Genomic DNA, 23,162 nt, shown 5'->3' on the forward strand with positions numbered 1-23,162 from the left:
CAGTGATTCAGCAAAATACATCGGATCTAGAAACATATTTTTATTTTCTAGTTAATTAAAAGTTATTCAATCATCATCAGATACTTAATTTATAAAGTTTAGTGCGATAAAACAAAAGATAAATCAGCTTTAAAAACCATCAGTAGCAAAACTACCAAACTGCCAATAAAGAGAAATCAGTGAAACGCTCGGTGACGACATAACGTGAATCGTTTCCAGATTCTCAGCGACACTTACAGAAGGTCCCAGCCTCCCTGCGTCTCCTTTGACACCACGTGCTCCTTTTATTCCCTAAGAACAAGACAAGGAGAATAACCGATGGATTTTGAACACATACTTTTATACAGTGTTGTAGAAAATATTAACTTTAATCACAGGTTACCTGAGGGCCTCCTGACCCAGGAGCTCCAGTTATTCCTATGAGCCCAGACTCCCCCTGGAGAAACGATTGGGAAATCATAAAGGTTTCTTCTGATTTAACAGATTAAACCGCGATGCACAGTTACAACAGCAGCGTGTTACAGAAACCTTTTTTTTTTTTTATCACCTTCTGTCCCTGAGCTCCATCTGGTCCCGGAGGTCCACGAGGGCCCGTGCCTCCCTGAAACGAACACAAACACACAACAGACAAAACGAGAAACAGGAAGAATCATTTAAAAACGACACATCCGTCAGATGGATCAATACACAACAGCTACAGCTAACGACTGATCAGTAAAGGTTAATTTAAAGGTCGTTCTGAACATAACAACATCGACAGCATCAATACGAACAAACTCACCCGTAAACCCGTCAGACCTGCGGGTCCCACTTTACCCACAAGCCCCGGCTCACCCTGGTCAAGAGGGAGAAAGTGACATCAGACACAGTTTCTTCTGGAATAAATCAATCTGACTGATCAGAGATATAAAAAACTCGTAATAAGAAGAAACTGTATAATCTTTATTTTGAGGCTATAACACATGATGTAGTAAAAATGCTCACCATCAGTCCGATGTGGCCCTTCTCCCCCTTCGGACCCCTCTCTCCGTTCTCTCCGAGGTCTCCCCAGGGGCCCTCTCGACCAGACAGACCCAGAGGCCCCACCTCACCCTGTTGACAGTAAACTACAGACTGATCACAAACTGCAAACATCACCAAGAGGTGAAACTCTACCTCATCGGTTCACTTTGAACAGACTGAATTTAAAGACATAGCGGAGTTTACCTTCTCCCCTTTGGGACCTGGACCTCCAGCTTCACCAGGATGGCCGACGTCACCCTGCAGAGGAGGAGCGAACAGATGAGGAGCTGTCTGACTTCACTGTACCTCAGGACTCTCCTCATTAACGACCTCCACCAAGGACGTTATGTTTTCATTGCTGTCAGTCAGTCTCAATTTTCTTGAAACTTGTAGAAAGGAGTTTCACAAACATTCCTGTCCGCTATATCAGAGGATGGATATTTGTCCTGCATTTAATGTAGAACCGTTTGCAGAACATTGCTTTGTATGGTGCATGGGTCTGATCTCTATATACATGTAAATGCAACATGGTGATAAAGTAAATGTAAAATATAAATAAAATAAATCAGCCTCTGTGGAGGGATGCACTCTCCATCTGCCCACAGTTGCTTTTATTTGCCTTGTTTTTAATCTATTTTCATCCCCTGAAGCTGAAGTTTGTTGGAAGACTCACCAACACATTTCATCTTTTTAAATGAAGACCTTTCTCATTTAACAAGAAGCTCAAAAAATGTGTTTAAAATACAAATATGTTGTAATTTAATACAAAGATTATGAAAAAATATTCAAAAACCAGCAGCGCAGAGTTTTATGTTCAGTTGCTTTGAGCTAAATTGACACTTTATGCAGCAGCAAACTCCATCAAGCTGAGTGAAGGTCTGACATAAATTATAAATTAAACCAGTTCCCTGCTGGTTTGATATAATCAGTGTCTGACTCACTGGAAGTTAAGCACTGCCACCGACGCATCATCAGGAAAAAGTAATTTCACACTTTATGTAACCGCGGCGGTGATTTATATCGTTGTTAAATTCATGCTTAGGGTTAACATCATGAAGCGCTGGAACTATTTTTAGATGTTGTAGGAAGATAAAAGTCTAATTCCAGCAATAAATTTAAAGAAACAACACAAAACAAACACATCTGTTCACCACAACACACCAACTGTTAGTAAACACAGTGGAGGTGATGTCATGATGTCATTAAATTCTTCACTGAATTAGAAATTCACTTCCTGTCATCTATGAGACTCGACACGTGTGTCGACATCTGTAAATCGTTTGCGTTTGTATAAAGAGCAGATTAATGCACCAACCTCTTTACCCACAAGTCCAGGGGGTCCCTGGAGGCCTTTCAGCCCCTCAAGTCCTCTCTCTCCGGGCGGACTTGGAGGACCAGGTTTCCCAGAAGGCCCAGAGTCGCCCTGCGGAAACACGTCAACATTAGACCACAGGAAATCAGACTGCAGGCATTTCAGTGAACATTAAACAAAGAGCCTCATCCACATAAAGGTCCTGGAGTCATTTTGGCCTCATGTAGGATGAAATACAATTCATCAATTTCTTTTTAAAACTGCGCAGTGTTTGCAAACAGTGAGGAAATGAATGGTCCTATTACAATCACTGACCTGATCTCCTTTCTGTCCTGGGGGGCCCTCGATTCCTGTTTGGCCAAGGAGACCCTGATGAGGCAAAAGATAAAACAACAATCAGCTGACAACAACAAATTGTTTTATCATATTTACATAAACATGTTTTTTTTTTGCATATAATACAAAATACACTAACTACCAGTTCTACCAACCTGTTCTCCACCTTGTCCCGTGGGTCCAGGATCACCAGGTAAACCAGGTAAACCCTGGAAATCAAAGCATCGGATCAGTAACTGATCATAAATGAAGGTTAATAAAACATATGTCATCGTAGATTCCTCCGTGTTCTGTAGTTTACCTTGTTTCCTCTTTTCCCTGCTGCTCCTAATAACCCATCAGGCCCCTTTGGCCCCTGAAGAGACGCAAAAAAACATATTCAAATGTGTGGTTTTCTAATAATTTACAATCAGGATGTTTATCTTTTCAGACTACAAGTGAAAACAGCAGTCGATGGTTAGTACCCACTCACTGGGATTCCTGCTGGCCCCTGTGGCCCCTGAGGCCCTAGGGTCCCTACGCTTCCCCTGGGTCCAGGTTTTCCATTTGCCCCATCAGCACCTGGAACACCTGGAGGCCCCTGGGGATCAGAGAACAGATGTTAGAACGGAGCAACCTTATTATTTCTATCATTATTATTGCTGTTATTATTAAATGTTAAAATAATTTAGCTCATTTTTAAACAGGACAAACATGGAGGCCGACAGATTCTCTGTAAAAACTGTTCCTCACTGTGGCTGCTGTGGTTTTTATTGCACTATTAGCATGTGCGTGATGATGTGTGTGAATCTTTATGCTCTGTTGTTTACGTGGCTATTTGCAAACGTAAAAATCAAACAACCCTTGTTGTAAAATGTTTTATGTTTATCCTGTCACACCCACACTCATCCATTCTAATGAGAGGATTTTATTCTTGTTGGTTAATCAGTTAACGCTTCATCAACCAGCGTTTGTTATCTACGAAAATAACACTCGAATGACGCAGCTTCAGATAAAATATCTACTACGTCCTCAACTTCACTATGAAGTGAACCTCACTTCTGGGCCTTGAATCCCTCTGAGTCCTTCGTCTCCAGGTCGACCCTGTGACAAACAACGAGACACAAAGAGAAAACATTAAGTCCTGGTCTGAGACACTTCAACAAATTCCCTCAGATCGTTAATAAAAGGTTAAAACATCCCTGACTGTGACACTACTGTCCACACGGGCATTGAGAAATAAATGTGGCAGTTAATTTTCATGGGAATCACAGTTTAAATCCACCAACAACGAGAGGAGGAAGATAAATGTTTAGTTTTCTGATGTCAGGTCTGAATTCTCCTGTTAACGGATTCTCTCACCTGAGGCCCCTGGGGTCCCTTCTCTCCGGGAGGACCTGAGAGACCCTGCAGAAAAAGAAAAGACAAGGCGAGTCAGAACATGCAAACCAACCTACGACTCCCACTTCTCATTGAGGATTGCTGGAAGAGATAGAAGAGTATAAGTTAAGATGTGTCCTTTGTCTCTATTGTCTCTGTTTATGTTTCTTTGACCACCGAATTCTAATCAGTACATTCTTGAGTGAGGATGAATGTTTAAAGTTTAAACTCAAATCCTGAATTTCTTTTATTCCCTCTTGGAATAAATTACGGACGTGATATGTAGAACCTCCCTCGGACTCTGTGCTTTCCATCTGTTGACAGGATTCAGCCAAGTAAACACAGGAGCACAGTATTTGGCCGACGAGTCCACCTCCCTGCTACTGTACCACACGACTCTATGACAGATTGATGGATTTCACTACAGCAAAGGGCGACTGTGTGAGCGAGCAGAAAAAGTGTGTCCAATGACACTACAAGGAGGAGAAGTGAGCTTCAGGGAAACGGTCCCACTGCCATTACTGAAACTCTCTTTCCATGCAAGAGGGATTTTCTTATTTCCAAATCTAACCAACCAAACGACAGGGTGACTGATTTATGGGCAGCAGAACGTTTGACGAGTGCGAAGAAGAGAGTTTGACCTTCCAGACTCTCAACTTTGATCGGAGCAGAGGAAAAACATCATTTCAGGTTTTAAGTTTCTGTGGAAACACTAAAAGGAACACCGGTAAACCTACATCTGGTGGGACCGATCCCACGAATACTGCACAGTATTTTAAAGGTGTTCCTAATAAAGTGAGCATGAGTTGGAGAAGCACTCAAAATGGATTTCCTTTATCTTTCAGTTTAAATCTGTGTCCTGCAGACATCAGACTCCTGTAACTACCAATTTACACTCAAGGTCTTCTGTTCGTACTCTGATTTAGTGATTCGCAGGACTCAGACATCCAGGTTACTTCATCTCATGGTATTTTGTCTTCATTGTTTCCATAGTTCTTTGCACAGTATTTTCCATTGTGTTATGTTTTCTCCCACCTTTTAAACTTTGGTGTTGTTTTGGTCATAACTCTCAGAAAAGGGAACACGACCCTGAGAAATTCTAAACGACTTTGATCCCGGCAGTCCATCCCAGTAAGTAAGAACACTGTCAGACTTCACCTCCATTCATTCTCTTTTAGTTTTCTGCTCCACTGCTGAACACTGTAAAGAAGGGAGAAGCTACACGTGCAGAGAAATGCTTCATCGCTGAACATTTTTCCTGCTGCGCTCTCACGCTGGAGAAGAAACTCATTTATTTGTAGTCTATCCGGTGAACGAACCATCTCACCCCGCCGACTCGATTTGCCACCAGTGCCCCCGACAAAATCAATCAGCGTGACCTGTTCACCTCCATAAAACGGAGGTCCCTGCAAACCAGCTGCACACTTCAAAACGGTTTATTAGCCAAACTCTCTCCTTGGTGTGATCCCATCATCGCTGCCGTCTTAATCAAACCCTCAGAACAATGCTCGGTCAGGGGATAGGCAATAAAAATACAAATAAACAGACACTTACTGCAGGTCCTGGTTTCCCGACAGGTCCTGGTAAACCTCGTAAACCCTGCTCACCCTGGTGGAGAACAGAAGAAGTCAGATTTTATTGAATCCTGCGCTCGCTAACTTCTGGTCACTGTCTGTGCTTTAGCCGTATATGTATATGAGTTATGCCGACTAATCAAAAAATTGTTTGTGTTTATTGCAGCTACTTCCAGGACAAATCAGAAAACGGCTCTTTTCTTTATTTGTTAGCTCTAATCTTTGATAACCATCAGGACGTGAAGAGGATTTCAACAAATAAGATAAGAGTTTAAGAAACAAATTCAAGACCCTACTTTTAATGTTGTCGTGATATTTTTAACAAACAGATTTTAACAACATCAGAGTTAGAAATGTCGGTGAAAAGGTTTGATCGAACATACAACACGTCTAAAGCTCCTCTCCTGTTACTTTCTTCAAACTACAATAATATTGACGATGGACGACACAGAGAGGATCATACCCTTTCTCCCATGAAACCTGGATTCCCACGCATGCCCACGTTCCCCGGGATGCCCTGATGGGAGAGGGAACGACAGGAAACATTTTAATTATCAACTCATCTTACAAATCCAGCAATAAACGACAAACTGTTTTCTTTGGGAAGCACTTTGTGTTTATAAGCTTGGAACTTACTGTATGAATAAAATGTATTATTATATTATTATTATTATTATTATTATAACACACAGTAAGTGTCCTCACTGATACTATGTTAGGTTTTCTGCATACAGTGTGTATGTGCTATGAATCGTGGTGCAGGTGTCTCCTTGTATGACCTCTGCTGACATACATGACACACATCACTTACATACATGCCTACTGGGCCCTGGGGTCCCTCCATGCCGGGTTTCCCTGTGAAACCCTGAGAACACACACATACACACACACACACACACACACACACAAACCACACGTCTTTAAAACACATCATTGACAGAATACACACGTACTCCAGGTATCTGTGTGTCTGTGGACTCACCCTCTCTCCTGGGGGTCCTGGTATACCTGGAGGCCCCGTCTTCCCTGGAGGCCCCTATTGGTTTAAAACACTGTCATCAGTGAATGCGTTCAGAGTTCACCTGCTGCTCTTTCTCAAGATACAGAAAATGCTTCAGTGGATCAGTTCATCTCTAAAACCTCCTGCCTGACGGCCTCAGCTCAGAAAACCACATTTTCACACAGCGGTTAAAGTCTTCGATTCCTTTGTCTTTTAAAGAACGAGGACGTACCAGAGAACCTGGTGGTCCGTCTGCTCCCGTCTCCCCAATCACTCCTTGAAAACCCTGGAAAATGTACAGAAATAAAACATCACAAGAGGGGACAGAGAGGAAGGCTGCATACATAATGTAAAATATTAAGCTCAGCAGCAGCAGCAACATCTGGAGTCCCCGAGAAGTAAATCCAGTTTTACATAAATGATTGAACGTGAAGTATTTGGTCTGGTGCTCGGGGTGTTTTAGAATTAAATATTTAAAAAACAATGAAATGTTTAGGTGTCCACATACTAATGGCCAACATATATTGTATTTTAACACGTGTGAGGTACATACAAACACGTATGTACTTTTAAAGAGCCTAATGATGTCATGAAATAAACAGTGGAGTCATTCTGCGGTCAGTCTCACCGTGAGTCCTTTACTGCCAGCGTGTCCCACTGCACCCGAGGGACCCTGAAACCGAGAGAAAGAAAATGCCCACAATGCAATTTCATCCACACAACATTGTGTCGTTCATCACTTAAAGAAATGATTGTGTGAATTCAGCGTGTTCGTTTTTAAACAGAAGTCACGGGTCGAGCTCAACATTGAACATTTTATACTTTTTCTCACAGAATTCGATTTTAGACTAAATCTGGACAGATGCTGAGAGTTATGACAAGATGGAAAAATCTCACAGTGAAGAAAAGTGTCTTTCTTTCTTTCGATAAAAAATACTGATGATGAACAAATGGATGCAACGTGAACTCTGCACCACCTCCTGTGAAGTAGAGCTGTGCAAACACTGCCCCCTGCTGTCTCAACATACAACTACCACACAACAGGGAGTCAGTTTCAAACTTTCAATCTCAGCAGTTTTTCAGCCGGTGACATCATTTCAGTATGAATTACTGTTTATCTGACAAAGACAAAGCTGGAAATAAAACAGTGTAAAAGAATATATTTAACAGGAGTACTCATCACTGGACAGCAAAAATCATGCGACACACAAACACACACACACAAACACACACATACACACACACAGCATTTACAGATGATGGGATTGAAATATGATAGAGAATGGGAACCTGTGTACCAGGCTTTCCTTCTGCTCCCTCTGGTCCAGTTGGCCCCGACAAACCCTGAAGAAGAATTAACCAAAAAACACAAACACAAGACAAACAGGTGAAACGTCTTCCTTGTGTCCTACGGTCAGAACGCGTGCACAAATACGGACGGAGCGAAGCAGCATGGGCAAAAGACTCCGTCTGTTTCTGTGCACGATTCTAACGCTGAGCAAAAGTGCACCTTAACACCACAACATCATGAGGAATCATTTCTGCCAGGCTTGGTGGGAAAGTTTACCGATGAGCCTGGTTGACCAGTGTGACCCCTCGGTCCAGTCGGACCCTGGAGAAGAAAAGAAAAAAAGAGACGACAACATTAGTATGAACGAACAAAACAAGTGACTCCAAAACAACTTGAGCTGCAGGTGCAGTGAATTATCAACCTGTTCCTGTGTGCTACCGATAAACGAAATGTTTTAAAGTTCTCTTAGGCTTCCACAGACTTTATATAATAATACACTGACACTCTTTCAATTGCTTATCATGTTGCACCCTCCTCTCCTGCATATGATATAATCCATAGTAGTGATCGAGGGATGGGCATCAAAACACTAGCACAACCAATTTATATCATCAAATAACTAATAAAAACTTATCAGAAACACTTGACTGTTATAGTTTGGGCCATGTCCCATCTCCTAACATGGAGGAGACGGGGTGAATGAGCTAAGCAGCAAACCGGGGGGCGATCGAGAGACTTCGTTTTAAGGGAGCCGTCTTGTCGTCCGTCTTTACGTACAGTCCGTGATTGCCTCTGTGTGATGTGTCATACCTTGTTCCCTCTGGGTCCTGGTTTTCCGTTACGTCCATCTGGTCCTCTGGTCCCCTTCAAGAAGATTCAGATATTAGCGTCTGATAGCATCAATATCCAGATTGTCGTCATCTCTAAAAGATTTCCAGATGTATATTTAAAGTGTATTCTTTTGGTCTTAAAACTACAGAGACAGTGGAGGATTTTTAAACGGAGTCCAACCAGGGACCTGCGGCTTAAGATCCACGTTCTCTAGAATCTCCTGCTGCAAGAAAAATACTTTATTACTGAGATTATTTGTATTTAAAACCCTTAATGTTCGTGTGCAATGACCACATGCAGAGACCTGCATGAGTTAAATTCACGTTCCATTCACTGCTCCCTCATATTTGTTGTATTAGGTCACAGGAAGCTCTAATGTTACACAGTTAAATCTGATGTTCGGATCAACATATGAAGTCATGTGACATTTCTTTGTGTTCAGAGCCATAAATCATCACTGACCTTTAACCCGCGGCTGCCTTCTTTTCCCTGAGGGCCAGTTTCTCCATTTGTGCCCTGAATGAAGGAATATAAAATCAATCCAAGCTTATCTTGTTTTTTCTTTCACAGCCACCACACGACCCTCGCCTGCGTCGTTAAGCGAGCGTGTAATGCAATATCATCCTGCGTATAAAAAAAGAGAGAGAGTCTACACGGTGGGTTGATTATATTTTATTTGCTGCCAGTTTAAATGTGAAACAAGCTGCTGAGTTATCTGAAAACAAGCAGAGAATCAATACAGTTAACGGCTCTGTTAAAGTGTACCTCGGTGCCTCTGGAGCCAGGTTGGCCCTTCGTCCCCTGGAAACCTTGGAAGCCAGTGGGGCCCCTCTCTCCCTGAGGGCCCATAATGCCTTCTGCCCCCTGAAAACCCTGAGAGGAAACAAAGACTCTTTAAGGCACATTTGGATTTTGATGAATAGTTAGAGACATAGTTAGACTTCAAGGCACTCCAGGCTAGCTGTTCCCACCGGTTTCTAGTCTTTATGCTAAGCTAAGCTAACAGGTTATAGCCTTATATTTAGTGCGAAGCATCGATTATCTCACGTAAACCTCAGAGAGTGAATAAGTTTATTTCTACAAATTTCCATATTCTCTTCTCTTATCAAACAGAAAACTGCTGCCTCCTACTTTGTTTCCTTTAGGTCCAGTGTCCCCCTTGTCCCCGTGTGGTCCCCTGTGACCCTGTAAAGAAGAAAATGCTCAAAAGAAGATGCACCCAGACATTTCCTAGAGTAAATATGTTTGTGAGTCCCACACTGAGCGACCTACCGCTACTCCGGTAAAACCCACAGGACCTTGTTGCCCCGGAGCGCCCTGGAAATAAATGCACATTAACATCTGGAATGTAGTAATTAAAAACAAATGACAACAGAAATCCTGAAGAATGAAATAATAAAGGAACAATAAGCTCATTTATAAGCAGTTTACTATAACACCTTGTCATTTCATTGAAAGATTTAAATGGAGATTACACATTGAAGTTAAGGATAAGAGACAGTGAGTAACAGCATCATGTCATTTTCCACTGAGAGCCCACAACCAGTAGATGGCAGCACACTGTCTACCAGCAGACTGAAGGTACACACTGTGTGTAACTGTGAGATGCAGCAAAAGACATGAGATCATTTTAAAAACCTCATCGTCATAACGACTGGTAACAATATTAACATACTGTTCTGTTCATGCATGCACGGCCAAAACAAAATAAGAGAAATCCTTGAAAATGTTCTGCACATGTGTATTAAATCATCTTAAAATAACATCATTCTCAGTTACAATAATCAACAAACACAATCTATTTCAACAATAACACAAATTATCGTGCGGTTTTGTCCACATTTAAAAATATGATTCAAACGTTCATGATGCAGGTCGGACAAATTAAGAAAGAGAAACTGATATCAAGAGCAACGTTCTTTTTTTGGACCTGCATGTGAATGTAATGACGTAAAACCCTGGTGAGTATGTTCATGTGTAACTCACCATGGGCCCCTCAAAGCCGGGATCCCCCCGTCCACCCACGGGCCCCACAGGCCCCTGATATGAAAATAAACAACAGATATAAGATACTGAACAATCTGTTCTTAAACAATCACGACATTGACTGTACAAGGATGGACGACATGACAGCTCCCAAAGCTAAGGCCTCTCCATTGCCCCCTGGTGGCTGGCTGCAGTACCCGTCATAAATCCTGTCTCCTCCGTGTTTGCAGATGGGACAAACTAAAAAGTCAAAGTTGGTTTCTGTCATTTTAGGTCATCACACTGATGCGTCCAAGAGCATTGGTCGAGAGCATGTTTCGGCATATGGCAGCATTCGTGTCCAGGATGTCTTGTTGTCGTCCATCTTTATCTACAGTCCGTGATTCAACCCTCTTGGCCTCTACACACTATCGTGGGCTCCTCATCATGCACATTAAGCTTTTATGTAGAATTCGATGACACCGCCGTAACAACCCAATCAAGTTTTATCAACCATTAACGACATCTGTGTAATCAACTGAAGATATAAATGATGCACACTGACTCAGATAAACAGACGAGCCCAGTAAACTCTGCATTTTAAACTAATCTTAACCATTAAGGAAGTAAAACACATCTGTCCGGAACAAAATAACACAATAAAAAGACTCTTACGTTCTCTCCTTTAGGGCCGGGAGCTCCGGTCTGTCCCAAGTGTCCCTGTAAAGAGTTTTTATTTTACTGATCACAGATCTAATGAGGTAAAACTCCTCTGAAGTCTCTAACGACCGTCTTGCCTTGAACTGTACTCACTTGGAGCCCTCTGAGTCCAGGGGGTCCGATCTGTCCCTCTAAACCTGGAGGCCCCTAATGGGAAGACAATTAAACCAATGCATTTTAAACCACAAACATTAAATTCCTGCAGCATAATTATAATTAAACTAAGTGTTTACCTGGGGGCCTTTGGGGCCAACAGAGCCGGCAGGTCCCAGGTCCCCCTGAAGGATTAGATCAGTCACACCAGAATTTAAGTTCATAATCATACTGTACTTATCATTTAACACAAGACAAAGTTATCCATCATCATTTCTCTGCTGGGATGAGCAATTTTCAATAATTATTTTAATAATCTTTTATAATCTTACCCTTGAGCCATTAACTCCTTGAGCGCCAACACGTCCTGTAAAACCCGGTGCCCCCTGTGACACACACACATCATATAAATATATATATATATATAGATAATTGGCACAAACAGAGAAATATTCCATCACCTAATCCCTCTATGTTCTTACCGTTGGCCCCGGTGGACCTGGGAGGCCGTCCAGTCCGTTCTCCCCCTAATGACATCAAGTACATAACTGTATTAATGACATAGTTCATCTACAGCTCAGAATCTCTCACAATGAACAAAACTGCATCAATGATTTAAAATATAACTCCCAAAATATAAACAGTCATTCAGTAAAAACTAATTCCCTAATCTAGCCTTCACTGAAAATACTTCAGTACAGTGTGCTGGGATTAGTTTGAGCTATCGGCCGGTGGATGTTTAACACATTTACCCAAATGCTGCAAAATCAACATCCTCAGCGGCCAAATGATGACGTTGTGGTTTGAGAATATTAAACTGTTAATTCTCATGTTTCTTGACATTGGCTTTAAAACAGGCAACCTGAAGAAATAAGATATATCTACGTATAATGTATATACATTACACACAGTGTGGTCCAAAAGTCTGAGAACACTTTCCTGTGAAACTTCTCCGGGGAAAAACTTTTCTAAGTGTCATGCCTGGTTTCCTATAGAACTACGGTCAGAGAGAACATCACTCACATCAGGGCCACAGGGCCCCTCTGGCCCGTAGCCACCTCGGATCCCATGAGGCCCCTGCAGAGAAGATTAAATATGTATTTAAGGTCAAGTGAAATAAAATAGAACATTAAAATGCATGAAAAATAAAGTTTGACTGATTGGGATTTTGAAGGCCTAAGGCTGATATTTATATAATAAAATAATTGGCAATGACTTCTAAACAGGAGAGACACTCACTGGAGGCCCAACAAGACCAGGTCGTCCAGGTAAACCAGTGGAACCCTGAAGACGAAGACAAAACACGTGATCATTACATATTGTACTGTTAATAACACGTATGGTGAACGATACCGGCTGAGTTAAAGGCTTTCTGAGCATGAAAACCTTTTAAAGTAATTAAACTTGATCAACCTGAACATTAACAGAGGTAAAAATCCAAAATTTAATTTAAACGACGGATGATAAATAGATCTATCACAGTACCTTCTCACCAGGTTCACCGGATTCTCCTCTTGGACCCTTGAAGCCAACCAGGCCCTGGGGAAGAACAGAAATAAAAGTTTTTAAACCGATTTAAATCTTTTAAACTGATATTGAAATGAAAATATGAGCTAAATGGTTAAAAGATGACAGAAATTGTTTGCAGGTTTATGCTCAGACAGTATTTGGTACGATGATGCGTTCTTGGCTTCACATGTGAATCATTTCACAAACAGTAAATCAAAAGTGAAAATGCTTCTGACCTTTCTTCCGTAGAAAAGTATCTCTGCTGTTTTATTACTCACCTCATCACCTTTTTCCCCTTTGGCCCCTCGCTCTCCTCTGTGTCCCCAGGGCCCCTGATGACAATTACAGAAACGATTTCCACAAGTGAACACAGACACAGATGATTTACAAGCTGTAAAACTCAGATGCGTTCACGATACTGAACAGAATGTACACACCGATGACCCGGGAGCACCACCTGACCCAGGCTGACCATCTTCCCCATTTGTACCATCTCTCCCTTGGGCCCCGACTCGTCCGGGAGGGCCCCTGGGCCCCTGCTCACCCTGTCAGGCAAACAGGAATAACAGAGTTAAGAAACTTTTAATACTTCTGCTTCTTTATAAGGCTGATAAAAAAAATATGAAATCATAAAAAGAAGAAACACAGCGAGTGAAACCACAGCTGTAGAGAACCTCACACTGGTGGAGTTCGATTCTAAATATTAAATCTGTTCTGTGACGACTCCGCTCTACTCTGCAGAGCCGTTCATCACACAGACACGGGATCAGCTGAATAACAATACGCTGTCGAGAAGATGGTGGTCAGTAATAACTCTGCCTGAGAACAGGTGGAAAACTTGTACACTTGATTCACACTGAATGGATAAAACACGTGTGCTGAGGCTGCACGGACATATTTTAAACTGCTGAGGATGATGGATGCAGTTTTATACGCGCACAGACTGGCATGATGAATGAGGGTTTACTATAAACTAATATTTAACCAGGATACTTTCACTTTGTGCAATTAATCTTATTTCAGCGGTGCAAATGCATATATTTACACATAACTGGCTCTTGTTTTCACTGGGGATTAACTATTTATGAAATATCACGAAACCCTGAAGAATAACAGTTTCCCAGAGTCAAAGGTGACGACTGCACATGTTACGAATGATATAAAACAGAGGAGAGAAGCCGTAGTTCACGTTTGAGAAGCAGGAGCTAAAGCGACAGAAGTGTTGTGGGGGGGATTTCTCGTCTCTGGAGTTTCCACCTGTGGCAGCGGTTCAAACGGCTCAGAACAAACGTGGCCTTGGTTGTCAGGAAACCCCGGAGGCGAGAAGCCTACGTCCAGTTTGCTTTAATTATCCTTGAGATGTTTCTAGAACTTGACTGAAGTCCATCTGTGGCAAACTGAATACAATACTTGTGTATATAAGGTCCCACAATTCACTCTGCATGTCAGGACAGAAAAAAACAGCCAGTCTCTGGAGACCGGAGCAATGCATTTCTGTGGCGCGCCATAGATCAGGGCAAGAATATAAAACCCTCTCCGAGTCTTTGAGTTTTACAGCGGCCTCAGTGAGACATGTGAAATGTTTGGAACCACAGGACTCTCGCTGGAGGAGGTCATCCACATAAACTAAGATGAAGAACCTGCCGGAAGGACGACCATCTCAGGAGCAGAGAGACAAACTGCCCAAATCCAGGCGTCTGAAGGTTGGAGACTTTACCAAGAAGACTCGACATGGTGCCGCAGCAGGAGTTCTAGGGCTCTGATTAAGTTTTTAATTGATAGAGCTCAGTTTTTGACATTTAATAGATTTCTATAAACTTTTCTTATCAGGAGAGTGATTGAATTGATTGATAAAATAATTTTTTACCATTTCTCCTGGCATCCCTGCTTGTCCACGCCCCCCAGCTTCACCAGGAGGCCCCTGAAAAACAACAAATACAAATATTTCACCAGCTCAGAATGAACCAATACAGACTTTCTTTTTTTTTTAAATTGTGTTTGGATCACATCTCTTACCGGTATGCCAGGTTTGCCCATCTCTCCAGGTGGTCCTGCAGGACCTTCTTCACTCTGCAAGCTCACAAAGAAGAAACCCGCCTCAGGTGAACAGTAAACAAACAAAACAACCAAATCCCAACAAAGACAGGCTGTTAATCGTCACTGTGAACTTACAGGCCAACCGGAGCGAAGTAACTGGTAGAAGTTGGTTTGCTGCAGGGAGAATGGAAACACAGGATCAATCACAGCTCCATGAATCTTACCCATAAACTTCAATAACTTCAGAAACAGTCAGGAACACTCTTGATGATATAAACGATGTATTGAGCTGCGGGACAGTAAAATTGAATAAAGGTCCGTCCACACGTAACCTTTAGAGCACGTACAGTAACAAACGTCCATCACAAACTACTCGCAGACTTTTCTCTTTGTCGTCTCTGCCCTCATCTGTTTGACATCAGCCTGCTCACACGGCAACTGCAGGTCAAAGGTTTGACTGAGTCTGTGGATCTTATGGATGTGGAGAGAGATGGCTTCACCTCAAAGAACATTTGATGTCCAGCGCGTCTTTTGGGGGACTGACGATGAATTACACAAGTGCTCGGGAGAGAAAAGAGCAAGGAGAGGTCATCTTCACATGAACTGGTTAAGATGTCGAAAGGGATGCTGGGAAATGTGCTGGATTAGCAGAATTTTAAAGAAATATATTTAATTAACCATAAAACCTCAATTTTTGACAGACATGAACGTCTGCACCATTTCTCTTTGAACGTTGTGAATGACACAAAGAAGTAGATCAGGACAGAAGTTCGATTAATATAGAATATACTGTCGTCACCAACTTACCTGGAACGCAGCCCATTCCTCTGCCGTATTCTTCCAGAGGTAGAGGGACGGTAAACCTGCCGCTCCAGGAGGTCCTGGCTCCCCCCTTTTCCCCGAACGACCCTCGAAGCCCATTTGACCCTGTGGGATGAAAAATACGTGGTAAATATGCAAGACAAATCCATTTACATCGGATACTTGGTATTGTAGCACAGCATTTCAACATTACAACATAAACGTGATTTGCTACAGCGTTTAAGCTCCAGTGTAAATAATATGTCCAGAGAATGAATGGAGGCAGGGACAGGAGTTTATAGATGCAGGTATGAAAATAACTGAGGTGGAATTGGGCTTTAAAACACAATATGGCCCTGGATGCTGTTTCAGGTGCACAGAACAGCCCTGCACGAGTCAAGGGGACTAGCCTAACACATGATTACAAGGCTATTATGTCGTAAAGATTATTTTACCTTGTCACCTTTAAACCCCGGCAGGCCAGGTTCACCAGGACAACCCTGTGGAAACATAACAACCTGCAATAAAACCGCTCAAACATACACCGTGGAGAAAGCATCTTCCAGACAGAAAATATAATTGAAGAAGTGAAACCATCGGTCAAATTAATGAATTGTTGAATTGTCTTGACCAAGTAAAAATGGTGGAATGCAACACTGACTGACTCAGGTTGAGACGTCTGAGCGGAGTGAGGATGACGTGGATTGATTGTAGTGATTCAGTTGTTACTGCTAAATTTATAAATCTTCAAAAATACAGTAGATGGATTAATAAAGAAGATAATGCTGCACTAATACTGACATACTGACACGCCTCCCAGAGCTGCATGGTGAAGACATTTTTAGAATTTCCAGGGTAGAGGCTCTCGGCCAAAACTTAGTGGTGAAGTTAAGCACAAGGATTCCTGCTGCAGCTAAACAGCTTTCACAGGGAAATCGAGGTGTTTCAATAAACCTGCCAACCAGTCGGATCCTGCGGAGAAATATTATTTTGTAAATAAGAGCCTTTAATCACGTCAACACACTTGTTGAGGATAATTCTGCAGGCTTGTGCAAACTTCGACATGAAAGTCAGGGAAGAGCTGAGATGTTGTACACGAGGAGAGAGGAGCCAACAGGACGTCTTCCTTCATGTTCCCTGCAGCTGGATCCAATCACTGTAATCGTGCTGAGTGATCCTGTGCGTTTTATGGCAGCGTGACTCCAGAGACCGGCCCAGACGTGACCAGATGTGCAGCCTGGTTCTGGTTCTGTCTGCCCTGCAGTTCCTGCCACGACCCACCTCTTACACCGGGCAAAGCTTCCGACTGGTTATTATGAAAATGGTTTTACTCATTTGCAACAATCAGACAAGTCGGCAGCAAGAGGTTAAGGCTGTCAACCGAGCGAAGCTTTGACAAACTGCTCAGACTCGTTAACCGTGCGGTTCTCCGAGGGCTCGGATCGAGGCATCAAAGACATGTGGATCAACATGTGTTTGAGCGGCGTAGCCTCCGCTGATCAGACTCAGATGGCAGCTGATGGAGCCCAGCTCTTGTGAGCTGCAAAGCATGAACAGACGTAACACTTTCTTCATACAAGGTTGATCCCACTTCATCTCTGATATAATACATCAACTTTACAGATGAAGCAGCGGGGAACGAGCCTTGGCCATCGAGGTCTTCAAAACTGGACAGAAACGAATATGTAGAAACTAATTTCTGACTGAACTCCACCTAAAGAGGGCGTCTTCCTCTCTGTCACTTGTAGTGGTGACAAGTGATCTGTACGAATCAACGCACGGGAGCAACAAAGTGGTGTAAAATATAGTTTTACTGCCTAAATTTCAATCAAAAGATGTCTCAAATTAAACTGACTTGACTAAAGGTTGTGATGTGAACCAAACGTGTTGCACCCCAAGTCCTTTGGAAACAACCAGCGGCTTTAAAACAAGAGCATGAGAGCAAATAGAGCATCACGAGATTCCTCACCTCTGGCCCTGGAGGACCCATTCGACCAACGCCTCCTCTCTGCAGCCGGTACATTTGTCCATCCGAGCTCCGCACCAGGTCGCCGTCTACGGACACGATGGTCACAGTGCCGGGGTGCTCCCTGTCGACATGTTTGACATCAGAGTACACGGTGCTCTGCGTGGTGACGGATCCCCACTTTTCAACTACGCCTTTTGCAGATGGGTCAGAGACGATCACCTGAGCTGTAGGTGAGACAGCCCTGCCCTGATCATCTGTGGATGTTCTTGGATATGAAGGGATCCCGGCTGAGGGCTTCTTGGGTGTGTTTCCGGTGTCCAGGTCGATGATGTCACCAGAGGGTTTCCCGGGGAACAGCGACGAAGTCCCCCCGCTTGAAACTTTCTTCTTCTCTGTAGTGATATTCTCCTCTAAATGTTTGGAAGACGTTTCAGGCTTCCCTTTCTGGTTTCCTCCATTCCTGGAGGGCTTCCACAGGGGGTTAGCATATTCACCATTTTGGAAGGTTGGATCCAACAGGTCGGTGTCCTCGTCCACCACAAATACGTCCCCGCGAACTATTGAACCTTTTCGATCGGGTCCTGAAAGCATCGTCCCGTCCCCTCGAGAAGCGGCTCGGCGCAGGAAGGCATTCTGCTGAGAGAGAAAACAGGAGTTGGAGCTCATTCAAGGATGTAATCTTTGAAACGTTAGTACAGAGTGTTTCTGGTTTGTGTCATGTTGTGATGTCAACAGCCGGATGAAGACGGCTGTCTCATCATGTGCCTCTGTGTTTTGTTGTTGAGCAACAAAAAGATTAAAGATCAATTTATTTCAGATTGTCAATTTCAAACCACAACAGGAAAAATTGATCATGAATATCTCTACAACCGCTCATCTTATCGGCTTCACACTTGGCGTTGGCGTTGTTCAGGGCCTAAGGAAGTGCAGAGTCGAATTTGGTGCAGCCATGCGATACGTTCAAAGTTGATAATAATTTAAACAAACAGGCAACCAGCGTTCTGTAGTGGCGGCGGCTGGGACTCATCAACGAAAGTGATATTGTCATTCACAACAAACGCAAAGACAACAGATTCTCCAGTTCAGGGTCCTGTGATTCAAGCTTCATTGAAATTTGAATAAACAGCTCTTTGTGCATTACCCACTCACTCAAAAACAAACCCGAACATTTATTGTTCAATTAAAACTTTACAAATAAATTTCCTAAACTTGTCGTCTGCAGCAGCTCCAGACCCTACGAAAGAAAACCCACTGCTGCAGATCTTCTTCCTTCTTCTTGAAAAGTATCATCAACTGTCCACTGACATCTGGCGTCATTTCATCTGGCGTCAAGTCGATTAGTCTCGGAGCTCTTCAAGACAGTTACTCCTGGTCCGTCTGTCATCAAAAACTCAACACCACAACTGACTTGGTGTCATTTCTTTCCAAAACACTTCGATGTGCTGTCTCTAATTAACATTTCAGTGGTTTGTATTAAGCTTCCTATTGCAACCAATAGGGTGGGGGGGGGGGGGGTTGTCAATAAAGTTATATTCCATGAAATTTTTAACTAATAACAGTACCTGAAACCGTGTTCCTCTGTTTTCTTTACTCTCCTGACAATTTATCGTCAACAACCAGTGATAACATCCGTCAAAGTGTTTCCAATCAATCCCACAAGTACTTAGTCCTCACTACTTCACAAAAACCGTTTGATCACCCCCTGGTGGTTGGCTGCAGTGCAGCTCATAAACCCTGTCTCCTCCATGTTAGCAGATTGGACATGGATGAAACTAAAAAGTCAAAGTCCTACTGCACAGATGTTAAATTGATGCATGGACTGTATTTATATATGACTTTCTTCATATGCTTACGTCACAGTTCACATTCATACAGTGTTTTCTCCATCAGATGTTTTGTCTACCATACATCCCATTCTCACTATGCACTGCACGGCCGTCAGGGGCAAGTGGGGGTTCAGTGTCTTGTCAAAAGAATCCTCAACATGTGGACAAAATTGGACATGCACACTGGAGGAGCTGGGGATTGAACCATGGACCTTCTCAACCGTCCGTCAACAATGAACTGTGATTGAATCTTGCACAGTTGCAACAGTAACACTTGTTACTCAAATGTCTCCTCCAATGTGAGACAAGAGACAAGTGGACAGCTTCAGTCTGCTCCAGTGCTATCCCAGAGTGCTCCTCTGTACCAGATTATGTCATAGCAATAAAACTGACTAATGATACAACTATTTTTTTAATTGTCCTCGCTGTAAAACAACATCAGCTGATAAAATATGAATTTATTATTATTGACTCCAATGAGGTTTCAGGCACTTAACAATCTTTCCAAACACAGCAGTTTAAAGTTATGTGGTTTCCAGGGGTGACAGGAAAATTAACAACGAAATCAACAATACGCAAAACACTGCAACCCCCGGAATTGCGTTACAGCCCCGCCCCCCCCAAAACACTTGAACATCTATCTCTGTGAGGACACTCGTTGGTACGATGCTTAACCTTAATCATCACAGCGGAAAGTCAACTCTCAACCTGACTCTAACGTGAACCTCAAAACCAAGTCTTTGAAGAAAAAATCAAGTTCCTGACTCCGTGAGGTCCATAACTCAAACTGGTCCTCGCGGTGATAGAGGTACACACACACACACACACACACACACTCAGCAGAGAGCATCAGATGTTGGACCTCAGGGAACGGTGGCGTAGAGAGAGGCCTTTCAGGGGAAGGGACCAAAGGGCTGTAAATTTTGTTTGATGACCCTAATGGGCTGAAATGGAGAGCAGTAAAGTGGAGCTGAGAGGCATATGGAGAGCAGGAGGACAGGGGGAGGAGAGGGAAGCAAATTTAACAAAATGTCCGCATGTAGGACAGCTCCAGGGTTGACCTCGATCGTCTGTGTGTCAGTCGGTCAAACACTCTGGTTAAAGCGAGACTATGCAAAAGTTTGAGCCTTTAAACAGCAGCTTGATTAAACTGAGTATAAAGCCTGCAGGATAAAGCCTCTCATGGACTCCGGCGTCTGTGAAAAGACAAAGATAGAGTGTGTGGAGACAAGGGGAGTCCAGATAAACACTTGATGGTTTATGAACCCAGTTTGTATTATTCTGTCGTCTGCAGCTGTTTAGTACAAAGACTCACGTTGGCCACAAAACAGCCTGAACTCTCCGAGGCACAAATTCATGAGTCCTGCAGGACTCAACAAAAATCGCCCTTGGACAAGCACAGAGATCTGGAGTCAGCGATGTGTATCAAATATAAGGAGTAAAATGATGTCATTCACATTTCATGCATTAGCATCACAGAGGGGATCTCAGGTTTCCTGTTTGGTTACAGGCATTTGTGAAAGAAAAACTCAGTTGAGCATGGACTGATTGTATTATCAGAGAGCCTGACATGCCCAAACACAACCCAGAAATAATCAGCTGAACCTGGCTTTCTTACATCAAATCGGAAATTTTAGAATAGCAGAGTCTTAAATACTGTATTTACAGTGAAACCCAGCCCCTGGTCGACGGCTGGCTGGGTTATAAAGAGGGCCGGTGCAGGAATGAGATAGGCAAGGGACCAAAACAAGGAGCCCCAGTTGAAAACAAAGGGCCTTTCTCTTTCTGCCACAGTCATGCAGCCGGCCTGGCTGATAAGCTGACACTGGATCTGCTCTGGTCAACACCGTGCCCCCGGTTTATCTCCCGTCCAGTCTGTGAGATATCCCTACGAGCGCCAGCACAGGCCACACTCAGCTGGAGGAGCCTGACACGTCAGTCAGAAACACAGACTCCATACTGTGCGTTATCATAAGATATTAAAGCAACTACTTTGGTCTTAGAATTTAGTTTTGTCAGGGACTGAAAATGGACAAAGTAAAGCGAGGGGGAGGACAAGCCCCCTCCCTCAGCCCAGTGTGGTGACCGTCCTTAAGTTAAATTTATGTCTCTGTGGTAAATATTCTACGTATTTCCTTTTGTCAAGAAATCTCATGAAAATAATAAAACCAAACTCTCATTCTTTTGCAAAGACGAGTAAAAGCCACATCAGTGATTCTCATTGTTGCACTGAACTTTATGTATAAACACATATGTCGCTGTAAATTTTCTGACATCATTAAATATGTCAGAATCCATCTCAGAAAAAAGGTCCCAGCAGATTCAATATTTACTCCTGTTTTTGTAATGTTTGCTAAAAACCAACAGTGGTAGTAAATTACTGAGCTTTTTTTTAAAAATTACATTTAATCATTCAATACACTTTGTTCTCAAAACCCTTGCAGCTCTTTGTGGCACCGATTCCCTTTCAGTATCTTGTGGCCAAGATTCTTCTCCTTGTCAACATGATGCCACGGACATCTTCTCTGCAATGTCCCGTTCCATGATGTCAGGGTTCGGATCAGTGTCAGGGGTCAATGTCTTTGCCTCCGTGACGTCAGACGTTACAACCGAGGCCTCGAGTGATCATCAGGTTTAAAATACAACAGCCCCAAAGTCAATCTACAGAACAGGTGCTGCCGAGCGTAAATCTGAGTAGTTAACCCGTCAAACAGAACTAATAATCTCCTTAAGCCTTTATATCATGAGTCAAGACAATGCTACACTCACCGGCTTTCTAAAGGCTCAGTGGCAGCAGGATCAAGCAAGCAAGGACACTGTGTCTATTCAAAGTCTGTTTGTGTGTGTGTGTCCCGCCCCCATCTATAGGTGAAGGTATGACAGTCAGAATATCAAGTGGATCACTCCGTCAGTATTCATGTCTGCAGGCTGATGAACAGACAGGACTATTTTACAGGCTTCCTTAATGTTCCTGTCAGAAGATAACGTGTGATGTTTCTGTTCTGACTTGAATTCCAGCCCTCGAGCCCCAGAAATCCAACAAATAATGTAAAATAAACCTTTTTCTTTCTCGTCTGATAAAGTACTTCTGCATATATTTGATCCAAGGTTGTCCCCCCCCCCCCCCCCCCCCACACACACACACACACACGAGGCGAGGTCCCTTAACAGCCTAGAACCAAAGCGATGTCTGTAAAGAAATGAGTTTTTCCAGTTTGTGTCTGACCTGCACAGACCTGACCTCTACCTCGTCCATCACTTATGGGATGAACACCAACTGTGATTCCAATCGTTCACCTCGCTGCTTCAGTTGTAGTTCTTCAGTCGTTATAAGAATAACTAGAAATATCACACAGCGGCTGTAAGCCTCCTTCAACCAGTGCAGGTTCATCATGATCTTTACCTCTGACCCCTGAAATCTTATCAGTTCATCTTTGAGTCCGAGTGACAGCTGATCAAAAGATAAAGCCTTTCCTTCGAGGTGGTCTTGAGATATCACATTCCAGAGGCCAAAAACATGTTTGTGAGGCCACTGAC

General features: G+C 43.0%; 1 protein-coding gene across 2 annotated transcripts in view; it reads right to left on the minus strand.

The window, feature by feature from the left end:
• Nucleotides 1–23,162, minus strand: part of LOC109641229 (collagen alpha-1(II) chain) — a 66,554-nt gene that overhangs the window by 9,273 nt on the left and 34,119 nt on the right. For both annotated transcript variants that reach the window (XM_069513986.1, XM_069513987.1), the window contains 43 exons: nt 17,800–18,432; nt 16,286–16,330; nt 15,837–15,956; nt 15,165–15,203; nt 15,009–15,062; nt 14,860–14,913; nt 13,430–13,537; nt 13,271–13,324; nt 12,969–13,022; nt 12,723–12,767; nt 12,507–12,560; nt 11,966–12,010; nt 11,816–11,869; nt 11,624–11,668; nt 11,484–11,537; nt 11,346–11,390; nt 10,692–10,745; nt 9,978–10,022; nt 9,837–9,890; nt 9,471–9,578; nt 9,168–9,221; nt 8,685–8,738; nt 8,151–8,195; nt 7,874–7,927; nt 7,212–7,256; nt 6,816–6,869; nt 6,566–6,619; nt 6,395–6,448; nt 6,047–6,100; nt 5,564–5,617; nt 3,992–4,036; nt 3,689–3,733; nt 3,123–3,230; nt 2,952–3,005; nt 2,806–2,859; nt 2,630–2,683; nt 2,318–2,425; nt 1,207–1,260; nt 985–1,092; nt 782–835; nt 548–601; nt 383–436; nt 238–291 (listed from right to left, as the gene is read on the minus strand). In XM_069513986.1, the coding sequence (XP_069370087.1) occupies nt 238–291; nt 383–436; nt 548–601; nt 782–835; nt 985–1,092; nt 1,207–1,260; nt 2,318–2,425; nt 2,630–2,683; nt 2,806–2,859; nt 2,952–3,005; nt 3,123–3,230; nt 3,689–3,733; nt 3,992–4,036; nt 5,564–5,617; nt 6,047–6,100; nt 6,395–6,448; nt 6,566–6,619; nt 6,816–6,869; nt 7,212–7,256; nt 7,874–7,927; nt 8,151–8,195; nt 8,685–8,738; nt 9,168–9,221; nt 9,471–9,578; nt 9,837–9,890; nt 9,978–10,022; nt 10,692–10,745; nt 11,346–11,390; nt 11,484–11,537; nt 11,624–11,668; nt 11,816–11,869; nt 11,966–12,010; nt 12,507–12,560; nt 12,723–12,767; nt 12,969–13,022; nt 13,271–13,324; nt 13,430–13,537; nt 14,860–14,913; nt 15,009–15,062; nt 15,165–15,203; nt 15,837–15,956; nt 16,286–16,330; nt 17,800–18,432 (3,132 nt within the window). The remainder of the gene's footprint in view (nt 1–237; nt 292–382; nt 437–547; nt 602–781; nt 836–984; nt 1,093–1,206; nt 1,261–2,317; nt 2,426–2,629; nt 2,684–2,805; nt 2,860–2,951; nt 3,006–3,122; nt 3,231–3,688; nt 3,734–3,991; nt 4,037–5,563; nt 5,618–6,046; nt 6,101–6,394; nt 6,449–6,565; nt 6,620–6,815; nt 6,870–7,211; nt 7,257–7,873; nt 7,928–8,150; nt 8,196–8,684; nt 8,739–9,167; nt 9,222–9,470; nt 9,579–9,836; nt 9,891–9,977; nt 10,023–10,691; nt 10,746–11,345; nt 11,391–11,483; nt 11,538–11,623; nt 11,669–11,815; nt 11,870–11,965; nt 12,011–12,506; nt 12,561–12,722; nt 12,768–12,968; nt 13,023–13,270; nt 13,325–13,429; nt 13,538–14,859; nt 14,914–15,008; nt 15,063–15,164; nt 15,204–15,836; nt 15,957–16,285; nt 16,331–17,799; nt 18,433–23,162) is intronic.

This window comes from Paralichthys olivaceus, chromosome 18 (genome assembly GCF_024713975.1).
Source record: "Paralichthys olivaceus isolate ysfri-2021 chromosome 18, ASM2471397v2, whole genome shotgun sequence".
NCBI classification, from domain to species: Eukaryota; Metazoa; Chordata; class Actinopteri; order Pleuronectiformes; family Paralichthyidae; genus Paralichthys; species Paralichthys olivaceus.